This window comes from Macrobrachium nipponense, chromosome 3 (assembly GCF_015104395.2).
Source record: "Macrobrachium nipponense isolate FS-2020 chromosome 3, ASM1510439v2, whole genome shotgun sequence".
In the NCBI taxonomy this organism is placed as follows: Eukaryota; Metazoa; Arthropoda; class Malacostraca; order Decapoda; family Palaemonidae; genus Macrobrachium; species Macrobrachium nipponense.
Window position 1 is genome coordinate 45,644,472 of NC_087202.1, and position 21,560 is coordinate 45,666,031.

A 21,560-nucleotide genomic window follows, 5' to 3' on the forward strand; every position below is an offset into this window, starting at 1 on the left:
GGATTACAATAGTTTTTACCTTCAAGAACCAGCATTCTTTTATGAAAATAACTCCAGGTTGTACATAAAACTACAGGAAACAACATGTAGTGTAACCAAAGGATTACAAGTAAGGTTTTTATAACTTTTTATTAGTTTAAGACATATTTCCAAGCGTCGTTCCAGCTTACGACGATTTTCGGCTTACGACGCGTCTCAAGAACGGAACCCCCGTCGTAACCCGGGGACTGCCTGTATCTAGGAACATCCCCTCTTTTTTGGTCTTTTGAGGTCATCAAGCAGGTCTATGACTCCTCTTCATAGGGAACTGACCTCTCTTCTCACTTGAGAGCAAACCAAGTGTCCTCTCAATTCGGGGTTCTCTGGCCCAGGCCCCTACTACTCTAGTTGAATGTTTCACCAGACTGGTAGTAGGTTATAGGCTTGCATGTGCAGCCACGAGAAAGACATTCTGTGTGGAATCCAGCATCAGACACTAGCAGAAAATAACCCCCACCTAAGGGATAAGTCTCCTTTTATAAAAGGCAGTATGTACTAGTTGTAGTAAGTGAGAACAAATAACATTTTTTTAAAGTAATTTGTATTTTTCCTAGTTATACAAACCATAGCCTTCTATAAAAGCAGTATCCACCTCGACTGTCCTATTTTGTCCCTGCAGCCAAAGTAAAAAGTGAGTGGTGAGATTGGGCAAGTGAGAGGGGATTGGGCAACTTATGGATTCCCCTTTTCAGCCCATCTCAATAAGTTTAATACCTTGTCATCAAAGTTCATTGACTTCCAGCTTGCACTGAAAGATACTTATAATAAAAAAGGCTCTGGTTTGTATACCTAGAAAAATTTTCTTCTGAAAGATTTATGCTTTTTGTGACTTCAAGTTTGGTTTAAATTTCTATATTTAAGAAAACAGTCAACATGGAATACATTATATAATCTTCATACTTTTGTTTTTTGTGTATGGAATCAACAGCACTTTTATAATGTTATATAGAATCCATCAAAGTTTGTTTTCGGTCCACGATAGAGGTAAGAAAATAATACAGTTGAGGAGTTAGATCTTTCTATTGCACTCGACATAGTGGAGTACATACTGTACTTTGATGTGAACTAAGTCAGTATTGATATATAAGTATTTTTTCAGATTACATTAATTTATGCTGAATGTAAAAAAATTAAATTGTTTAGAAACAGTTTCATAGCATCATGGTCATATATTTAATTTTAATTGTGATTTTGCAGATTGAACTTTTAGAAGAACAGCTTTCAAAGTACAAAGTAGATGCATCTCAGCTTAAAACAGAGCTAGATGCTGTCAAGAAGGAATTTGAAGGTAAGCATGGTGGAGAATAATTCCATGACAATTTCCTTTTTACTGCTTCTCATTTCTTATTTTATGGGGTTGGTTCTTAGGCTGTGTTGAGAAATTGAAGTTGTACCGTGTAACCGCATAAACCAGTTCACTTTCAGAAAATATCCCTTATAAGTGTTCCCGATAAAGAAATGAGAATTTCTTTTTGTATTACTGTATGACAGAAAAAAGATTTTATGGTTGTATGTTGGAATTATGTTTAGCCTGAAATAATGAGAGGCTTTGGAATATTTGATTACCTGAAGGATTGTTCCATGGGCAGGTAAATTGAGCTGAAAGTAAGATACAATGGATATAATGGTCACCAATAACATGTTTAAGAAAAATACCTGTATGGAGATGTACTTGTCAAGAATATTAGTTAATATCATTGTCTTACAGTAGGAAATCTTCATGAATACATCTTAAATTAATTCTCAAAGATCATAATTAAACTGGCCTGGGCAGTTCTTTTTAAAGGGCTTTTTATAGAATATGTTTGAGTTGTAATATTTCAAGAATTATGACGAGAGTATTCCATAAATTTTGGTTTCTCATGTTTTGCAAGAGACCAAGTTGCTAGCCATGTAACTGATCAGTGAGAGTAGACTGTGAAATATTTAGTGATAATAGCCATGAGACTTACTGTGGATGTACATCTCTCAGATGGCTGTTTATTAGCCATTTTGTGTTAAGTAGCAGTTAGAGGCATTCATTTTACTTTGTGGCTGAAAAGCCTTTCAGAGATCATATTTTTTTGCATGAGACCGAGTTGCTAGCCACGTAACTGATCAGTGAGAGCAGCCTGTGAAATATTTAATGATAATAGCCATGAGACTTAGTGTGGATGTACATCTCTAAGATGGCTGTTTATTAGCCATTTTGTGTGAAGTAGCAGTTAGAGGCATTCATTTTACTTTATGTGACTGAAAAGCCTTTCAGAGATCATATTTTTTTGCATGAGACCAAGTTGCTAGCCACGTAACTGATCAGTGAGAGTAGCCTGTGAAATATTTAGTGATAATAACCATGAGACTTACTGTGGATGTACATCTCTAAGATGGCTGTTTATTAGCCATTTTGTGTAGCAGTTAGAGGCATTCATTTTACTTTATGTGGCTGAAAAGCCTTTCAGAGATCATATTTTAAATTAGGAAGTTGCTGAGAGATTAGGCGTCAAGAAACTGAGCAATAGACTGACTTGGAAGTGTGATATACCCCAGAGTTCAGTAAAACTCAGCTGTTTGTAGGGGCCTTTTAGCAGCATATCCAGTATGTATAGTATATTTACTATTCCATATTCTTATATACCTTTTGGATAATGTGTTGAATTCATTTGAATTATTGTTTAAAAATCCTAGTACTTCAGTTGGATGCAAACTATTGTTATACTGTTCTTTCCCTATGCAGAGTACAAATATTATTGAAAATACACAGATGAATCTCAAGGTCCATTTTAGGTTAATATGCAATATGTCAAGCACTTGGACAATTTCAGTTAATATTTTATATGCTTTGCTATACAATTTTAGTGTTTCATTTAGAGAAAATTGTATAATTTATTAATTATAAATGCTATATTAAATATCATGAATTAATACAGGCGGTCCCCAGGTTACGACGGGGGTTCTGTTCTTAAGACGCGTCGTAACCCGAAAATCGTCGTAAGCCGGAACGACGTTCTTGAAAATATGTCCACAGGGAAAATTTCACTACTAATTTGCAATTTTTCTTAGGGCCGCATCTCTAAAATTATCACTAATTTACTTTTTTTCATGTGCAACACTGTGTATTCACAAATTACTGTATATTTTCATTAAAATACAAGAGAGAGAGAGAGAGAGGAGAGAGAGAGCGAGAGAGAGAGAGAGAGAGAGAGAGAGAGAGAGAGAAATAACTCCATACGGTTTCAATAGATTGAAATGAATGTCTGTAGGCAACTTTTTTCCCCCTCCCATAAATACGTACATATATTTCTCCAGAGAAGAGAGAAAGAGAGGACTGTGCAATTATGTTTGTCTGTCTATCAATTCTTTTGCTGAGAGCGAGAGAGATAAAAGGAAGAAATAGAAACACCAAATGTATGACAAGTATCTTGTGGATAGAGAGAGAGAGAGAGAGAGAGAGAGAGAGAGAGAGAGAGAGAGAGAGGAGAGAGAGAGAGAGAGAGAGAGAGTTGTCCTTACAGTATTTAAAAGAGAGAAATGGAATGATTATTGTATTTAAAATACTCAGATATGAATTTTGTACTTATAGTATTATTATTGGAAAATATTAATGATAAACTTATTTCTGGGCTCAGCTCGTGTCGCTGCGCGAAATATCCTTTAATCTATTATTTCTAGGGTAAATGTACTAACACAATACCAGAGAATAAAATAAAATAAAAGAAAAAGGTCATTATAAACTGCTCGCTCACCCTCCAGGAGGGTGTCGGTATGAACACTAGCGAGTGAGACCACAACCACGAGCCAAAAGCCAATAGAAATCTCCCACTACCAAATCCCTCCAAGAGGGGAGCCGACCCACAGAGTGAGCAGCTCGTACTACTACTACTCCATCCCATGCTGCCGACTGCTGCGCCTCTGGTGGACCATCCTTTTCAGTTAGCTCGCACGAGTCACAAGTGTTTATTTTTCTCTCTGTGTATTTTGTGCCCTTCTTCGGATTTTCGATAATGGAGCGTGCAGCTATTGCAGCAGCTAAGTTAAGTACTCAGTATTTACGGTTAGTTGGTTTTTTCCGTCCCTGAGACAGTATTTGCCGTTTTTTAGGTATAAATACGTTCTCGGGGTCGGAAGCATGGCGGCATGGTCCTGCCGCGTGATGGGTTCGTTCTTGGTCTCCCATACCTAGAACATCCCTTTTTCATTTACGCTCTATTTTGATTATCCGCGTTATTTAAGGTCTACTCAGGTTGTCATGCATGCATGTATATCACCTTATGTAGGCTTTTTCTATCCAGACCCTAGTCCAGGTTCTTAGTATCGGCCCCTGACTAGCTTTGAGTGGTAGACTTGCCTTCGGGTTAGTCGTACACTCCTAGGATTTTTTTTCTCTCTGCTATTTTACCTTCTTTCTTTCATTTTTATTATTTTATATATGTATTTTGTCATTGTTAGGTTAGTTTGGCGTCTGGCTTAGCCTAGGTCCCGGCTCGCAGAGCCTATTCTACCGCTGATCAGTTCGGTTGCTTCCACATAGCTTCTCTCTGATCAGTTGGTTTTAGCCCTGTGGGCCTATATGCTACCGCTTTTCAGTTCATGGTTGCTTCCCGATAGCTTCTCTCTGATCAGTTGGTTGGCCTAGTCTTGGTTTACCGTATCTCAGTTTACCGCCTCGTGGTCACTGCGTGAATCACGGGACAGCCAGACGCCTGCCCAGTCCCCTCCCCCCCCCCACCCCCCCCTATCCCGCTCTTCCATAGAGTCGGGCGGGGGTGGGTCGGTCTGTCCATGCTCGCCTCACATACCCGAGCCTGCCTCCCCCTCTCCCCTCCACCGGAGGGGCTAGGGAGTCGGACAGACCCAGACTGGTTCCGACCTCTCCGCTTCTCGGTCCGGCCGGGTGGTACGTTGTGGGGGGCCCTGGCCTTCCCCCCCTCCGTTACTGCCTTGTCGCTCCGGGCTAGCTCGAGCCTGTATGTCCTCTCGCCCTTCCGCCCTCCTCCTTACTAGAGCTCCTCCCTATCGGAGTCCTGGTATCCAGCGGAAGGAGATAGTCCACCCATATATGACCGGTGCATACAGTAGAAGTCTATACTACCTTACCGTTTGCTGAGTTACTACACTCCGCTTCAACTGGACCTAGTCCGGTTCGCTTGTGTTTGGTTTAAGTTATTTTTAAGTTTATCTTAAGTATCTTAAACCATCCCCCCCCTCCCTTTCATATTTTACCGGATCTCTCCGGGATTATAGCCTATTCAGGCAATGCAGGGAGGGGTTATGCCCAAATTTTTTCCGAGCTCCGGCATGTAACGGAGTTCTTTTGTCCTTTAGTCTGTAAGTGATACCCCTTTAAGATACTCATGTGTCTTCCCACTTACAGGCCACCAACTGTGAGCATCCGGGATGTTCCGCTACACTTCAGGACCCCTGTGGACACGAAGTTTGGCCGGTCCCATGCTCCATGCGCGACTCCGCACGGGGACATCCAGGTCTGGTACCATGAAACGTGTACCATATGTTACGATCTGGGTGAGCCAGCTTTTGGAAGGCGTAAGTATTCCACCTCCAGTAGCTGCTCCGCTTCTTTTAGTACTTAAGTTTTCATCATTTACTTTAACTTAAGGCATCTAGTTTAAGTTATACTCTAAGTTTTAGTTTTAAGTGATTCTTAAATCTAAAATACGCCCTCTCTTACAGGCTCCGGCAGTAAGGGATACAGCACTGGCTACCCTGCGGGCCTGGGTCGGAGGTTTTGGCAAGAACGCCGCCAAGGGTCAGCCCTACATACTTGAGAAGCGATTAGCATTATTAATCTTTCCCGGAGGCAAGGCGACAGGGTACGTCGACCCGGTAGAGGCGGACCCGTCTATTGCCTTCATCCAACAACAGCTGGCGGCCTCCTTAACTGAACAAGACCAGGATATCTCCACGGATGTCGCAACCCTGGATATTAATGTTGAACCGATGGTAGGTATAGACGACCTGTTGGTCGAGGTAAGTAATGCAGGTACCCAAGGGTCTCCCTTGGGTCTGACTGTCTCTTCTACCCCTGCAACCTCTCCATCCTTCCAAGGCTTTACGGGTGATGAATTGTATACTCCTCCTGAGGCTTCGGTTAGACCTAAGATCAAGTCTAAAGTAATGACCTTGACTAAGACGTCATCGTCTTCGAAGAAGACGTCCTCGTCTTCTTCCTCGCGTAAGTCTCCGGCTCGTAATCCCGGCCCAGACAGGTCTAAAGGGTCTAGCTCCGGCTCTAAGTCCTCGAAAAGTAAACCCAAGGAGAGATCTCGCACCCCGGCAGTATCACCAGTGCCACTACCTTTGGTTCCTATTCAGAGCCTACCCTCCACCTCCGCAGCAGCTCCGGCTTTGGACTCCAATGCTGGCCTGTTGCAACAGGTGGGCGATCTAGTGGGATCCCTTAAGAGTAGTATGGAACAAATGATATCTCGCCTATCGGACAGGATCACTTCTCAGGATTCTATTATAGCCGGCCTAAGAGAAGCCCCTCTAGCCTCTCCCTCAACCTCCAACACTAGTGGATCTCAGCTTCCCCCGTATGACTCGCTGCCCGCTTTCTCCATGAACAATCCTTGGAGAGTAGCGTCATACGCCCCCTTCCAGGATGGTCTCATCTCCATACCGGAGTTTGGAACTCGAAGAATAGAGGACTTCGAGTTCTACCCGGAAGGCCTACAGCCTCCTTTCATAGGCTACGCAAGGCTCACGCCTTCGGCTATGGTTCGGGACGATAGGGTACCAAAGGAGACAGTCCTCTATTCTCGAGACCAGGCTCAGCGAGAATGGCTCAGATGTTTAGAGGACATGGATTGTTCGAACACCAAGGTACAACCATTTAAAAGTCCCTTTACCATTTTCACAATGGATGAGAGTACCCCGCTCCCGTTCCTAACCAAGATAGCAAGGTCGACCATCTCAGCAGCTCAGAAGGGGGAACCCATGCCTCAGTTGAAAGAAGCAGATCCCACATCTCCGTTGCTCCCTTCAATCGGAGAATTGTGGGAAGACTTGCCAAATACATTCTCAGCTGGCAAACTCAAACCTGACTGTGCTATGGAGCAGTTGGTGAAAAGCTACCCAGGCTCCCAGATAGTCTTATTCAGGCTGAATTTGACTCAAAATCACGACTAGCCAGATCAATCAACTCGATGGCTATGTCTGAGGTAGCAACCATGGCTTATGGTTCAGAACCAATTTTTAAGCTTATGACCAAAGCCCTGACTCAAACGGTTGCAGTCAGATATGTTCGAGTTTGCCACTGCTAGGACGAATTGTAGGAAGTCATGTCCCTGCTAGAGGCAACCATTCGACATGAACCGAATAGGTTACTCTCTTCTAACATCTGGGGCGCAGATCTCTTCCCAGAGGCTATGGTTAAGGAAGTACAGGCAGAGGCTACGAGGTTGAACCAGAGCCTTAAAGACCGTTGGGGTCTTACGGCTAGAGGAGGCAAGACCTGACACCTAAAGGTAAGGACAAAGGAAACCCAGACGTTTCCAACCTTACCAAAAGAAGCAACCGCGCTTCCCTCAACAAGTTCCAGCAGTGCCGTTAGTGCAGACAGCCCAACCCTCCACGTCTAAAGGTCAATCACAGCCTATTTATGTGATATCCCCTCAGCCTCAACCCTCCACCTCATACGCCATCTCTCCAGCTTACAATCAAGGCCTCCTTCGAGAGTCAAGCTTCTCAGAAGTATGACCGCTCGGGCAAGGGAGGCAGAGGTAAGCGGTCCTTTTCGTGGGAGAGGATCGGGAGGCCCCTTCAATAGGGGAAAGCACTTCAGAGGAGGCCGAGGTGGTTACCAGAACCAATGAAGAACTTCAGGTAGGAGGGAGGCTGTTTCACTTTCGCCACCGGTGGAACTTCAGCCAGTGGGCTCAGAGCATAGTGTCAAAAGGGCTGGGTTGGAGCTGGTTGACGAACCCACCTCCAGCCAGACCTTTCCGTCAACTTCCTTCCAAAGAATTGACAGAGTACGCAGAGGACCTCCTTCAGAAAGGAGCTATAGCCAAAGTCAAGAGGTTAAAATTTCAAGGTCGCTTGTTCAGCGTGCCAAAGAAAGGCTCAAACAAAAGAAGGGTAATCTTAGACTTGTCCCGCTTAAAACTTAGCCATCCGCTGCGACAAGTTCAAGATGCTCACGATCTCACAGGTGCGGACCTTACTTCCCCGTGGGGCCGTCACCACCTCTATCGATCTTACAGACGCCTACTATCATATCCCTATTGCAAGACACTTCCGTCCATATCTGGGATTCAAGATAGGAGACCAGACATTCTCCTTCAAGGTAGTTCCATTCGGGCTCACGTGGCACCCAGGGTGTTCACGAAGCTAGCGGAAGTAGTAGTGCAACAGCTCAGAGCGCAAGGGATTATGGTAGTAGCGTATCTCGACGATTGGTTGATCTGGGCCCCATCAGTCGAAGAATGCAACAAGGCCACACTGAAAGTGATCCAGTTCCTAGAATATCTAGGATTCAAGATAAACAAATCCAAGTCGAGACTCACTCCAGAGTCAAACTTTCAGTGGCTAGGCATTCAATGGAATCTATCCTCACACACTCTGTCGATTCCATCTACCAAAAGGAAAGAAATAGCGAAGTCAGTCAAGCAATTTCTAAATCACAAACTAGCATCCAGGAGAGCTCAGGAAAGGATCCTCGGCTCTCTCCAGTTTGCATCAGTAACGAACATCTTGATGAAAGCCAAACTGAAAGACCTAACCAGGATCTGGCGCTCACGAGCAAATGTCAGGTCCAGGGACAAGCTATCCTCAGTGCCTCTGATTCTAAAGAATCGGCTTCGACCGTGGGCAAAAGTCAAGAATCTATCATGTCAGTACCCCTTCAGTTCCCTCCACCAGGGATCACCATCCATACAGACGCGTCCTTAAGCGGCTGGGGAGGGTACTCCCAAGTCAAAAAGGTTCAAGGCATTTGGTCACCTCAGTTCCGTCAGTTTCATATAAAACGTACTGAGGCAATGGCAGTATTCTTGACTCTGAAAAAGATTACTCCCACCAAAGTACTCCCACATAAAGCTAGTCCTGGACAGCGCAGTGGTAGTACATTGCATAAACAGAGGAGGCTCCAAGTCACGTCATCTAAATCACGTCATGATAGCCATCTTCTCCCTGGCAGACAAATTCAGTTGGCATCTTTCCTCCACCACATAGCTGGAGTCAGAAACGTCATAGCAGACGCCCTATCCCGATCAGTACCCCTAGAGTCGGAATGGTCACTAGACGACAGTTCGTTCCAATGGATCCTTCAAAGAGTCCCAGGGCTTCAGGTGGACCTCTTCGCATCCCAAGCGAACCACAAACTACCGTGTTATGTAGCCCCCAACCTGGACCCTCTGGCTTACGCCACGGACGCCCTAGCTCTAGACTGGAACAACTGGGGGAAGATTTACGTCTTCCCTCCAGTGAATCTTCCTTATGAAAGTATTAGACAAACTCAGGACATTCAAGGGTCAAGTGGCTCTAGTAGCCCCAGACTGGCCGAAGAGCAATTGGTACCCCTGATTCTGGAACTGGGCCTTCGTCCCCTTCGGATCCCCAGTCCCAAGCTCTCCCAGTCAGTACAAACGAAGACTGTGTTCGCTTCCTCAGGGATTCTCAAAACCCTAACTTTATGGATTTCATGAAGTTTGCGGCAAAAAGAGATGCGAATATTGACCCTCAGAATATTCTCTTCTTGGAATCCGATAAAAGGGATTCAACTTTGAGGCAGTATGATGCTGCTGTCAAAAAGTTAGCAACCTTCCTGAGAGAGTCAGATATCAGAATCATGACAGTTAATTCAGCTATATCCTTCTTCAGATCCTTATTTGAAAAAGGTTTAGCAGCTAGCACGATTACGACAAACAAGTCAGCCTTGAAAAAGATATTTCAATTTGGATTTAACATAGACTTGACGGATACCTACTTCGCGTCTATTCCTAAGGCATGTGCTAGACTTAGGCCTTCTGTGAGGCCTACGTCAGTTTCATGGTTCTTAAACGATGTTCTAAAACTGGCTTCCGAAACGATAATGACACATGCTCGTTTATGATGCTCCTAAGGAAAACCCTATTTTTATTAAGCCTGGCTTCAGGAGCAAGAATTTCAGAACTGTCGGCTTTATCCAGAGATCCGGATCATATTCAATTCCTTCCCACAGGGGAAGTCCTACTTTCTCCGGAACGTAGCTTTTTGGCAAAAAATGAAGATCCTTTGATGAGGTGGGAACCTTGGAAAGTACTACCTCTTCCACAAGATGTATCCCTTTGTCCAGTTTCAACCTTACGAGCCTTTCTATCCAGGACCTCCTCATCCTCATCGGGGCCCCTCTTTAAGAGGGAAAAAGGTGGAACTTTATCCATTAAAGGCATCAGGCAACAAATCCTGTACTTTATTAAACAAGCCAATCCTGACTCTTTCCCAAAAGCACATGATGTCAGAGCAGTAGCCACCTCAATTAATTATTTCCAACACATGAACTTCGATGAGTTGAAAAAGTATACCGGATGGAAATCGCCGACAGTGTTCAAACGCCATTACCTTAAGTCCTTGGAAGCTCTGAAATTTTCAGCAGTAGCAGCGGGAAACATAGTTTCCCCTGACTCTAGTTAATTTGTAGTAGAAGATTCAGTCCTCCTTTCTACCTGCTTCACCCAACAGTTCGTCTATTCCTACCGTGTTCATTTACATTCACCTTGTGCCTTAGCTGCTTTTTGATAATGTAGTGGGTGCCCCTTACTTTTTTGCTAGGGACACTCACAGATGATTATGCATATTGATCTCATGGATGTTACCCTCTTATTTTTATGCTAGGGGATACATCTCATTTATAATGGTTACGGGTTTTGTATATTAAGTCATATACATTCCTTATATATTATCATTGTTGATTAATTTGTTCATTTGATTGTTTTAATTGCTATTATATTTTTGATACATGCCTTTACACAGATACCATTTTGTTACATGTAAGCCAATTTACCTCTGTACATATGTAAATTACCTTATGTTAAGAAAACATGTTTAGGATTAAGGGTAATTTAAGCATATTTTTAGTTTGTATCACTGTGTATTTGTATCTTTTTAGCAATTATATTCTTTTTTATATTTACTTTATTTTATTTGAGACCTATGTTGATTTATTTTATTACTTTTGTTTACAATCTTGTGCTATTTCTCTGGTACGATTTCGCGCAGCGACACGAGCTGAGCCCAGAAAAGGGATTTTGACGTAAGGAAAAATCTATTTCTGGGCGATTGGCTCGTGTCGCCAGCGAAATCCCACCCTACCCATCCCTTCGCCCAAGATTGTCTGCTAACTTCAGGATCGGCCACCAGAGGCGCAGCAGTCGGCAGCATGGGATGGAGTAGTAGTAGTTCGAGCTGCTCACTCTGTGGGTCGGCTCCCCTCTTGGAGGGATTTGGTAGTGGGAGATTTCTATTGGCTTTTGGCTCGTGGTTGTGGTCTCACTCCCTCGCCTAGTGTTCATACCGACACCCTCTGGAGGGTGAGCGAGTCGTTATACTGACCTTTTTTCTTTATTTTATTTATTCTCTGGTATGTGTTAGTACATTTACCCTAGAAATAATAGATTAAAGGATATTTCGCTGGCGACACGAGCCAATCGCCCAGAAATAGATTTTTCCTTACGTCAAAATCCCTTTACATACACGTCCATGAAAATGATCTCATCTCAGTAAGAGAGAGAGAGAGAGAGAGAGAGAGAGAGAGAGAGAGAGAGAGAGAGAGAGAGAGAGAGAGATTACATAAAACCATTAAATTCGTTGACCATTGTATGGCATTGTTAAGCTCGAGTGTCACTCGAGTTGAGATGGGGAAATTGATACAGAAAAAGACAAAGGGAAGAATTTTCTTTTGAAATTAGTTATCGTATTATTACTACTTCTATTATTATTATTATTATTTGAAAATATAATAAACACGTGCATCTACCATAAAAATTCTCTCATCTCAGTAAGAAAGAGGAATTATCCTTACAAGTGAAATGGAAAGGTCATTTTCATCTCTTTAAAATACGACCATTATGAATTTTGTAATTAAAGTTTTATTATTATTATTATTATTATTATTATTAAATAACTGAAATTATCAATAAACATTTTACATACTAGTACCATAAAAATTCTTTCATCTCGGTAAAAGAGAGAGAGAAGAGAGAGAGAGAGTGTTTCTCTCTCTGTTCTCTCAAAAAATACTTATAACGCTTCCAGCGAAAGAGAGGGAGTGAGTTACCACTATGACCCATTATTATCTTGTGTGGCAAAAGAGAGAGAGAGAGAGAGAGAGAGAGAGAGAGAGAGAGAGAGAGAGAGAGTTAACTTTAATAAAAGTGACATGGATAGATTAGTACGTATTGTATTTCTTTAAAATACTATCACATATGAATTTTGTAATTACAGTTATTATTATTTTATTATTTTTATTGAAGTATTAAAAACAAATAGTACAAGTACATAAAAAATCTCTAGTCTCAGTAAATGAGAGAGCGAGGAGAGAGAGAGAGAGAGAGACGAGGGATGAGAGAGAGACGAGAGAGAGAGAGAGAGAGAGAGAGAGAGAGAAGAGAGAGAGATGTCAGGACCACGTGATTGCAACACTGCAGCTCTTCCCCCAGATTTTCCCCCTCCTGGCTGTCACAGAACTTGATATATCTGGCAGTTTTAGTACCTGAATCTCAGAAAAGGTTACTGGAAGTTACTTGAAGAAGCGTCGTAACCCAGGGCGGATTTTTCAATGAATATTTAAGAAAAAGCGTCGTAACCTCGGAACGTCGTAAGCCGGACCCGTCGTAACCCGGGGACCGCCTGTATTATAAATTATAATATTATAGATTATCAAGTAACATATTCTTAAATTATGCAGGTTATAAAGTGCGTGCAACCAGTGTTTTAAGACAAAAGGCTCGAGCTCCTGAAGTAGATGTAAATGAACTTAAGGGAGAAAAAGCCCAACTTCAAGATAATTATGAGGCTGCACAGTTGAGAATACAACAACTACAGTAAGTTTGAATTATTTTAAGTATTTCAGAATTATCTCTTTTACACGAAATTTATACAGAATCTGCACTGTAAGTGTAGTGAGGTACGTCAGCAATTTTTTCTTGAACTTCACCTGTATTTTTGCTTCTGTTGCACTGTTCTGTAAAATAGCTGATAATTATAAAATCTTTTGTTTAAGTTGTTATTTGGCAGTAGCAGATGTAAAGTTTATGAGGTATATAAGATTTATAAATAGATGATTTGTATAAGATGAAATATTTTAAAATTCATGAAAAAATTACAGGTCTGAATTATCAGCACTTCGGGCTGAGCACAGTTTCCTACAGTCTGAAAAAGAAGGTATAAGTCGACAGGTTTCCTCACTTACAGAAGATTTGGCCAAAAGAGAATCATTATATCGTGAAAAGCTGTCTAGTGTTGAAAGTAAACTAGAGGCAAAGGTAGCTGAATATCAGTTGATTGTTTCTAACATGTCTACACAAAATGAAACCTTGAGCAACAGTTTCAAAGTAAGTGCTTTTAAGCATTCTGTTACAGTCTTTTTATGAGAAAATATGTTTTAATTTAATGACAGTTTTCATCTGATGCAGTTGGCAGTGAATATGGATATTATTCTTTCATTAACTGCTGTGTGCTAAATAGGTTACCTGACATGTATTCCTCAAGGCTTAACAGCTTTGTGTTCTTGAAACATACCCTTTTTTATTACATCTTTGTAATTGAAAAGCTGAAAACATAAATGCATTCTGCAATCAATTTTCAAAGATTTTTACCAACACTGTAGCTTTCACCATTTCCTTCATATTTAGATTAAGATTATTCAAATGTTGCAATTGTTAATTTGGCTTAAAGTAAATTGTAGCCATATTTAAGTGTATGGACCTAAAGACACAGTTAAGATGGTAAAAAATACCTGACAAAACGGTTTTATATACCACATGTATGCATATAAGACGACCTTTGAATCCTAAAATTCACCCCTTAAAAATTTGGGGCATTCTTACATTACCATTCTAAAAATCAGAGAAAAGACTGGCAAGAAAATATACTTGTAAATTTAAGCTACAAGTTGTAGCTGAAGATGAGAAAACAATGTTCAAGCTTGTAATGACTATAAATTATTGTGCATCGGCGACATGGATGAAGTTCCCCTAAACTTCATTATTCCATGAAACTCGACTGAAAATGAAATTAGAGAGAGAGGTATTTTAATCAAAACTACTGGGCATGAAAGAGCACATTTAACTGTTGTTTTAATGTATACATACTATGGCAGATGGGGTGAAATTTTCCCCCATGGTTATCTTTAATTGGAAATGGATGCCTAAATAAAAAATTCCTGAATGATATTGTAGTCCACATTCACAAAAACCTCAACAATGCCCATGATCGCTATACAGTGGACCCCCCGTATTCACGCTCTCTGGATTCGTGGACTCACACATTTGCGGATTTCTCTCGGGAACGTTTCCCCACATTATTCGCGGAAAATTCGCACATTCGTGGTATTTTTCTATGAGAAATATCCACAAATTTCTGTTTTTTTTATCAATTTCATCATAAAATGCACTTTTTGCGATAAAACCACTGTACAGGGAGTCCCTTGTTATCAGCGTATTGTGCCAATTTCCAGATATTGGCACCAATAACAGAGTTACAGTGCAGATGCATACCTAACAAAGTAGCCATTAACCCTTAAACGCCTATTGGACGTATTTTACGTCAACTAAAATTGTCTGTCGGGTGCTTAATTGACGTAAAATATGTTGGCTAAAAAGTTTTTTAAATATTCGCGGAAAAATAGTTATAGGCCTACTTGGCAAAAAATTTTGAATCACGCGACTTGAGGGATACTGGGAGTTCACGGATCAACCTGTTGTTTTGTTTACAAACGTTACCCAGCCGCCCATGCGTGAATTGCATTCTTCTCGCACCAGCAAGCATCAGCAATGCATCATCCGAGAGCGATCTCTTGCTGCATTCGTGTTTTGCCAAACTTTTGTGAGTGTTTAAGTATTTGTGGTGGTACAAGACGTACGTAGAGATGTCCCAACGTCGTCTGGAGTGCAAAAGGCGCGTTTTGCCTGTCGGTAGGGATCGTGTGAGGCGTGTTTTGGACTTGGATGCTGGAGAGGGACCAAGCACCCAAAATGACCCAGCTTCTCAATGCCGTGTTGTGCGGCCTCATGGGGCCGAAAGTGTCGGAGGACTACATCGTGTGTGTTTTACGACCCAGGAAGCATCAGGGTGTCCTGAGGGGCATTCATAGACATTTGGGAGGCCTCCAACCAAAGGACATTGAAGAATACTTATTAGAGCTTGATCAAGAGCAGGTCGCAAATCCTCATTTTGATGGCAGTTGGTCATCTAGTGACAAGAACATCAATCCCGATGTAAGTGATGATGAATATTTGCCCTCAATGTCCGTACGGGAGTCACAGGCTGAAAGTGAGTTAGAATTTAGTGGTTTTAGTGCATATTAGGGGGGGTCTGAGGAGGAGGAGGAGGAGTTGTCGAGTTTTGTTGTTGAGGGCGAAACAGAGAGCAAGGGCAGAAGCGAGGGAGATGGGCCAGTGGGGGGGCGGTCGCGAGTGCGAAACCGTGCCCAAGCACGTACGCGTGCCCATAGAAGGTCACAACGTCGTGCCAGCCTTGGTGAAGTCCATACGTCCGAAAGTGACGAGGGATGGTCGGAGGACCCCACCCCATCTAACATGCACCCATTCACGGCAGCACATGGACTGACCGTACCTGTTCCTCTCACTGCTCTGGGGTTCATTCAGCTGTTCCTGATGCGGGAATCGCTGGAATACCTGGTAGCAGAGATGACAGACTACGCTCGGTATTGCCGTGATGAACTGCGGACGACATTGTCATATCGCTGGCAGGGCTGCAACCTCACGGACATGGCACATGTTTTGGGGCTCCCCATTTTTTTTTAATGATGCCTGCTGCCGAGGTCAGGCAATATTGGAGGCAGAATTTTTTTTCAAGTACACCCAATGTGCCCGGCATTATGGCCTGTGATAGTTTCCTGGCGTTGGACAGGTATTTCAACACTTTAACCAAAGGGCCATGCCCCGGAATAACCCCAACCGCCTCATCTTAGTCCGCCCAGTGTTGGATTAGATTCGTGAATGGTGCCAGTTTCTCTTGGTTCCTGGCAAGAACCTTTCTTTTGATGAGGGGATGATGCCTTACAAAGGACGTCTTAGCATAAAAGCGTACAACCCCAAGAAGCCAAAGAAATATGTGTAAAGTTATTTTTTTATTAAGGAGTCCAACACTGGATACGTTGTGGACTTCTCTGTGTATTCCGGGGTCTTCTCCACACTACGTGACACTGTCTTCGATCTTGTGGATAGTTTCTGTAACCAGGGATACCACCTGTTTATGGATAATTATTATAACTCGGTATCCCTGGCCCAGGACCTGTATGAAGCAGGTGTGCTTGTCAGTGGTACCCTTCGGTTGGTGCATGGGGCCCCAAATGTCCTCAAGAGGTTCACTAGCCAGCTGCAACATCTGGCAAGAGGAGAGACAGAGTGGTGGCGGAAGGGAGATGTCTTCGTCATCTGTTGGAAGGGGGTCCGACTCGTCCCCATGATTACGAGGAGTCATGAGCCCATCCAAAAAGAGGTCATTCAGCAGAAGAAGACACATCGGCTGGGCCGAGTTATGTATGAGGAGTTTCTTGTCGAGCAGCCTACTGTCATTGGGCACTACAATAGGCACATGGGAGGAGTTGATCTCTTTGATCAACTCATCCAGTATTATCCCTTCGCCAGGAGAACCAGGAGGTGGACACAGAAGCTCCTCAAATACATACTTCAGTTGGCCCTCCAGAATGCCTACATCCTCTACTGTGGGTACAATTCATATCTCCGGAGGTTGTCCCACATCCAGTTTCTCGAGGTGGCCGGGAATGCACTCATAAACTTTAATCCCGATGAGTGGCCTTCCATCACCGCCCCCCTGCCCCGAGCTCCAGATCTACCCCTAGAGGAAAGGGCAGATGTTGGGAGGGCCAAGCTCAGTCGCCTGCTCCTGCTGCTGCTGCCGCTGCCCTTGATGATCACGCCCTCGCTCAGAATCCGACTTCCCGTCAAATAGTGGACCCTGTGTGTCGGCTGCAGACAGGGGATCACACACTGGAGCTCCTACAAGGGCGCAGGCAGAAACGGTGCCAGGTGTGCCATATGAATGGCAGAAGGAGAGACACCCAGTTCGTCTGTCGTACCAGCAATATAGCACTTTGCAGGATTGGGGAGTGTGACCGCAAGTACCACACTGCGGTCATATATTGGAGTACGCCTGCCCAAGGGACAATGGAGGGCGCAGCGGGCCCCATCAGCAGTAACGGTGCGTCTTCCTCCTCCACCTGTACCTCGTCATGTCGAAAGGAAAAAAATGCAAGACTCTTCAATGGAAGAGGGAGAAAACAAGAATAAAACGAAGAGTCAGGATTACGATTGAGTATTCTGCATTGATTTTATATTTAGTTTTATATTTATTACAAGTTTTTATATATCTGTATTAGTGTTTTGTATATTATTTAGTTTTCTTCCAAAACAAAAGTTTTTCACCTGCATTCCTTTTAGTTATGGATTCGTACCAAAAAATTAAAAAAAAATTTAATTTATATATATATATGATATATATATATATATATATATATATAGATATATATATTATATATATATATTATTATATATTAGATATACTATATATCTATATATTATATTAATATACGTGTGTGTGTGTGTATATAATATATATATATATATATATATATATATATATATATATATATATATATATATATATTGTGTGTGTGTGTATATATATATATATATATATATATATATATATATATATATATATATATATATATATATGACTGGTAAAAATGTTCTGTAACAACAGAATTCCATCTAATAAAAGGAGCCCATAAAAACACCAAAATATAGAGAGAAAAGTACTATATTTCAGAGACTGCTGTCTCTCTCTTCGGGTATATGAATGAGAAAAGTTTACAGAAAAGGTGGTATTTATACCAAGAGATCCGTCCACAAGTAAGCCAATTTAGGTCACCCCCGCTGATAATCTTCCTTTAAAAGCGTTGGTTGGATGAAAACCTCGTCGATCATATCTGAAATCTACGCTTCTTTTGAGATGTTCATTACCTGCTTCTCTTTTATTAAGGCCGATTCCATCATTTGACTCTTGTACCGGCAATTGCTGCTATAAATTACACATGACAAATTCCAGTTTATTCTATGGTTATGTTCATTTATATGGTTGAAAATAGCCGAGTTCTGTTGTCCATACCTAACTGACCGTTTGTGTTGTATTAATCTCTGGGGAAGTGATTTACCTGTAAATCCGATGTAAGATTGGTCACAGTCCTGGCATGGGAGAAATTTAAAGTAATTAATCCTTAATTACGCTACTTTTATGGCCTTCCCAAAACTCACAAAGACAATCTTCCATTCAGACCCATCGTTTCATGCGCCGGAGCTTTCAATTACAAAATTTCTAAATGGTTAGCTGGCCTCCTTTCCCCTTTTTTAGGCACTTTTTCTCCCAGTCACATTAAACATTCGGAAGATTTTTGTCACAAATTCAGAGAAGCACATATACCACTTCACAACATAAAACTTTTAAGCCTTGACGTAGACTCCCTATTCACAAAAGTACCAGTACAGGACGTTCTTCAGTTTTTAAGGGAAAAATTATCCCCCTATTCAGATCATTTCCCATTGGCGCTTGACAAAATAATAAAGTTAGTTGAATTATGTGCATCTAATAACGTATTTTCATTCGGGGAATCATTCTACAAGCAAAAATTCGGGTGTAGTATGGGTAGTCCTTTAAGTCCTGTTTTAGCCAATCTGTATATGGAACACTTTGAAACTACAGTAATAAATGCAATAAAACCCAAAAACATGCTGTGGATGAGATATGTGGATGATATCCTAACATTTTGGGATAATAGGTGGGGCAATTTTAATGAATTCCTCTCAAAATTAAACACATTAGTGCCCAGCATCAAATTTAAAGTTGAATGGGAAACAGACAACAAAATTCCTTTTCTTGATGTTTTAATAATCAGAGACACGACAGAATACAAATTTACCATATACAGAAAACCAACGTTCTCACTTTCATACATTCACTACTTTAGCTATCACGACATTACTATCAAGATAGGTGTAGCTAGCAACCTATTCTTAAGAGCCTTACGAATTTGTTCTCCAGAATTCCTGGAAAAAGAATTTGAACTAATTCGCAAGCAACTTTCGTCTTTAAAGTATCCTGACCATATAATTGAGAAAGCAATTCACAAAGCAAACGTAATTTTCTACCGACCCCCTAAAGACAAGACCAGAGACACACCCAACAATAAAATAAAAATTCCTCACCTGGAGACGATTAAGAGAGTAACCCACACCCTTGGAAAATCTAACTCTTTTGCATTTACTTACCCAAATACCTTAGCCAAATCCCTGATTAACGTCCAACAAAAGACATCTCCCAAGGACACTGGGGTCTATGAGATCCCATGCCAGGACTGTGACCAATCTTACATCGGATTTACAGGTAAATCACTTCCCCAGAGATTAATACAACACAAACGGTCAGTTAGGTATGGACAACAGAACTCGGCTATTTTCAACCATATAAATTAACATAACCATAGAATAAACTGGAATTTGTCACGTGTAATTTATAGCAGCAATTGCCGGTACAAGAGTCAAATGATGGAATCGGCCTTAATAAAAGAGAAGCAGGTAATGAACATCTCAAAAGGAGCGTGGATTTCAGATATGATCGACGAGGTTTTCATCCAACCAACGCTTAAGAAGATTAAAGGAAGATTATCAGCGGGGGTGACCTAAATTGGCTTACTTGAGGACGGATCTCTTGGTATAAATACCACCTTTTCTGTAAGCTTTTCTCATTCATATACCTGAAGAGAGAGACAGCAGTCCCTGAAATATAGTACTTTAATCTCTATATTTTGGTGTTTTTATGGGCTCCTTTTATTAGATATATATATATATATATATATATATATATATATATATATATATATATATATATATATATATATATATATATATATATATATATATATATATATATATATATATATATATATATATATATATATATATTTATATACACATATATATATATACATACACACACACACACACACACACACATATATATATATATATATATATATATATATATATATATATATATATATATATATATATATATATATATATATATATATATATATATATATATTTGTATTGTTTGGTAAGCAAAAAATCTAACTTTCTAGTGATTTTCAATCATTTACCTTCATTTTGCAACAAATTGGAAGTCGCTAGCACAATATTTTTATTTATGGTGAATTTTTGAACAAACTTTTTCCTTCCCTCCGCACGCAGTATCTTGGCCGCAAATCTCAGAAATGCTAGAGTAACTTTGTTGTAATTTTTGCACCGTTTTATATTAGCCATTACATAGAGTTTTATATATATTAAAATGTGTGCAATTTCATGTAGAAGGCAACAAAAATAACTCATGATTGTAACTTTTATCATTTTTGAAAAATTTTCATATAAATCATGATAAATGTAAAAAATTTGACATTTGGTCAACTTTGACTTGACTGAAATGCAATTGTAAGCTAAAACTCTTTCATTCTAATAATATTCAATCATTTACCTTCATTTAGCAACAAATTGGAAGTCTCTAGCACAATATTTTGATTTATGTTCGAATCTTTGAAAAAAAAACTTTTGTAACTCTGCTGCAAATCTCAGAAATGCTTAAGTCACTTTGTCGTAATTTTTGCACCATTTTATATTAGCCGTTTCATAAAATTTTATATATGAAAATGTGTGCAATTTCATGTGGAACACAACAAAAAATAACTTATGGTTGTAGCTTTCATCATTTTAGAAAAATTTGCATATAAATCACGATAAATGGAAAAAATTTGACATTCGGTCAACTTTGACTCAACCGAAATGGTCGAAAAACGCAATTATAAGCTAAAATTCATACAGTCTAGTAATATTCAATCGTTTTCCTTCATTTTGTGACAAATGGTAAGTCTAGCACAATATTTCGATTTATTGTGAATTTTTGAAAAAAACCTTTTACTTCTCACCGCGCAGTATCTTAGCAGCAAAGCTCAGAAATGCTTGAGTCACTTTGTCGTAATTTTTGCACCGTTTTATATTAGCTGTTACATAGTTTTATACATGAAAATGTGTGCAATTTCATTTAGAATACAGCAAAAAAAGTCAGGGTTGTAGCTTTTATCATTTTTGAAAATTGTCATATAAATCACGATAAATGGAAAAAATTTGACATTCGGTCAACTTTGACACGACCGAAAGGTTCGAAAAACGCAATTGTAAACTAAAACTCTTACATTCTAGTAATATTCAATCATTTATATTCATTTT

At 40.6% G+C, this 21,560-nt stretch overlaps 1 protein-coding gene across 2 annotated transcripts in view; it reads left to right on the forward strand.

The window, feature by feature from the left end:
* The first annotated feature begins 1,174 nt into the window (after positions 1–1,174).
* Positions 1,175–21,560, forward strand: part of LOC135221729 (GRIP and coiled-coil domain-containing protein 2-like) — a 69,012-nt gene continuing 48,626 nt past the window's right edge. For both annotated transcript variants that reach the window (XM_064259520.1, XM_064259521.1), the window contains exons 1-3: positions 1,175–1,327; positions 12,926–13,061; positions 13,346–13,571. In XM_064259520.1, the coding sequence (XP_064115590.1) occupies positions 1,201–1,327; positions 12,926–13,061; positions 13,346–13,571 (489 nt within the window). In that variant the 5' untranslated portion in view covers positions 1,175–1,200. The remainder of the gene's footprint in view (positions 1,328–12,925; positions 13,062–13,345; positions 13,572–21,560) is intronic.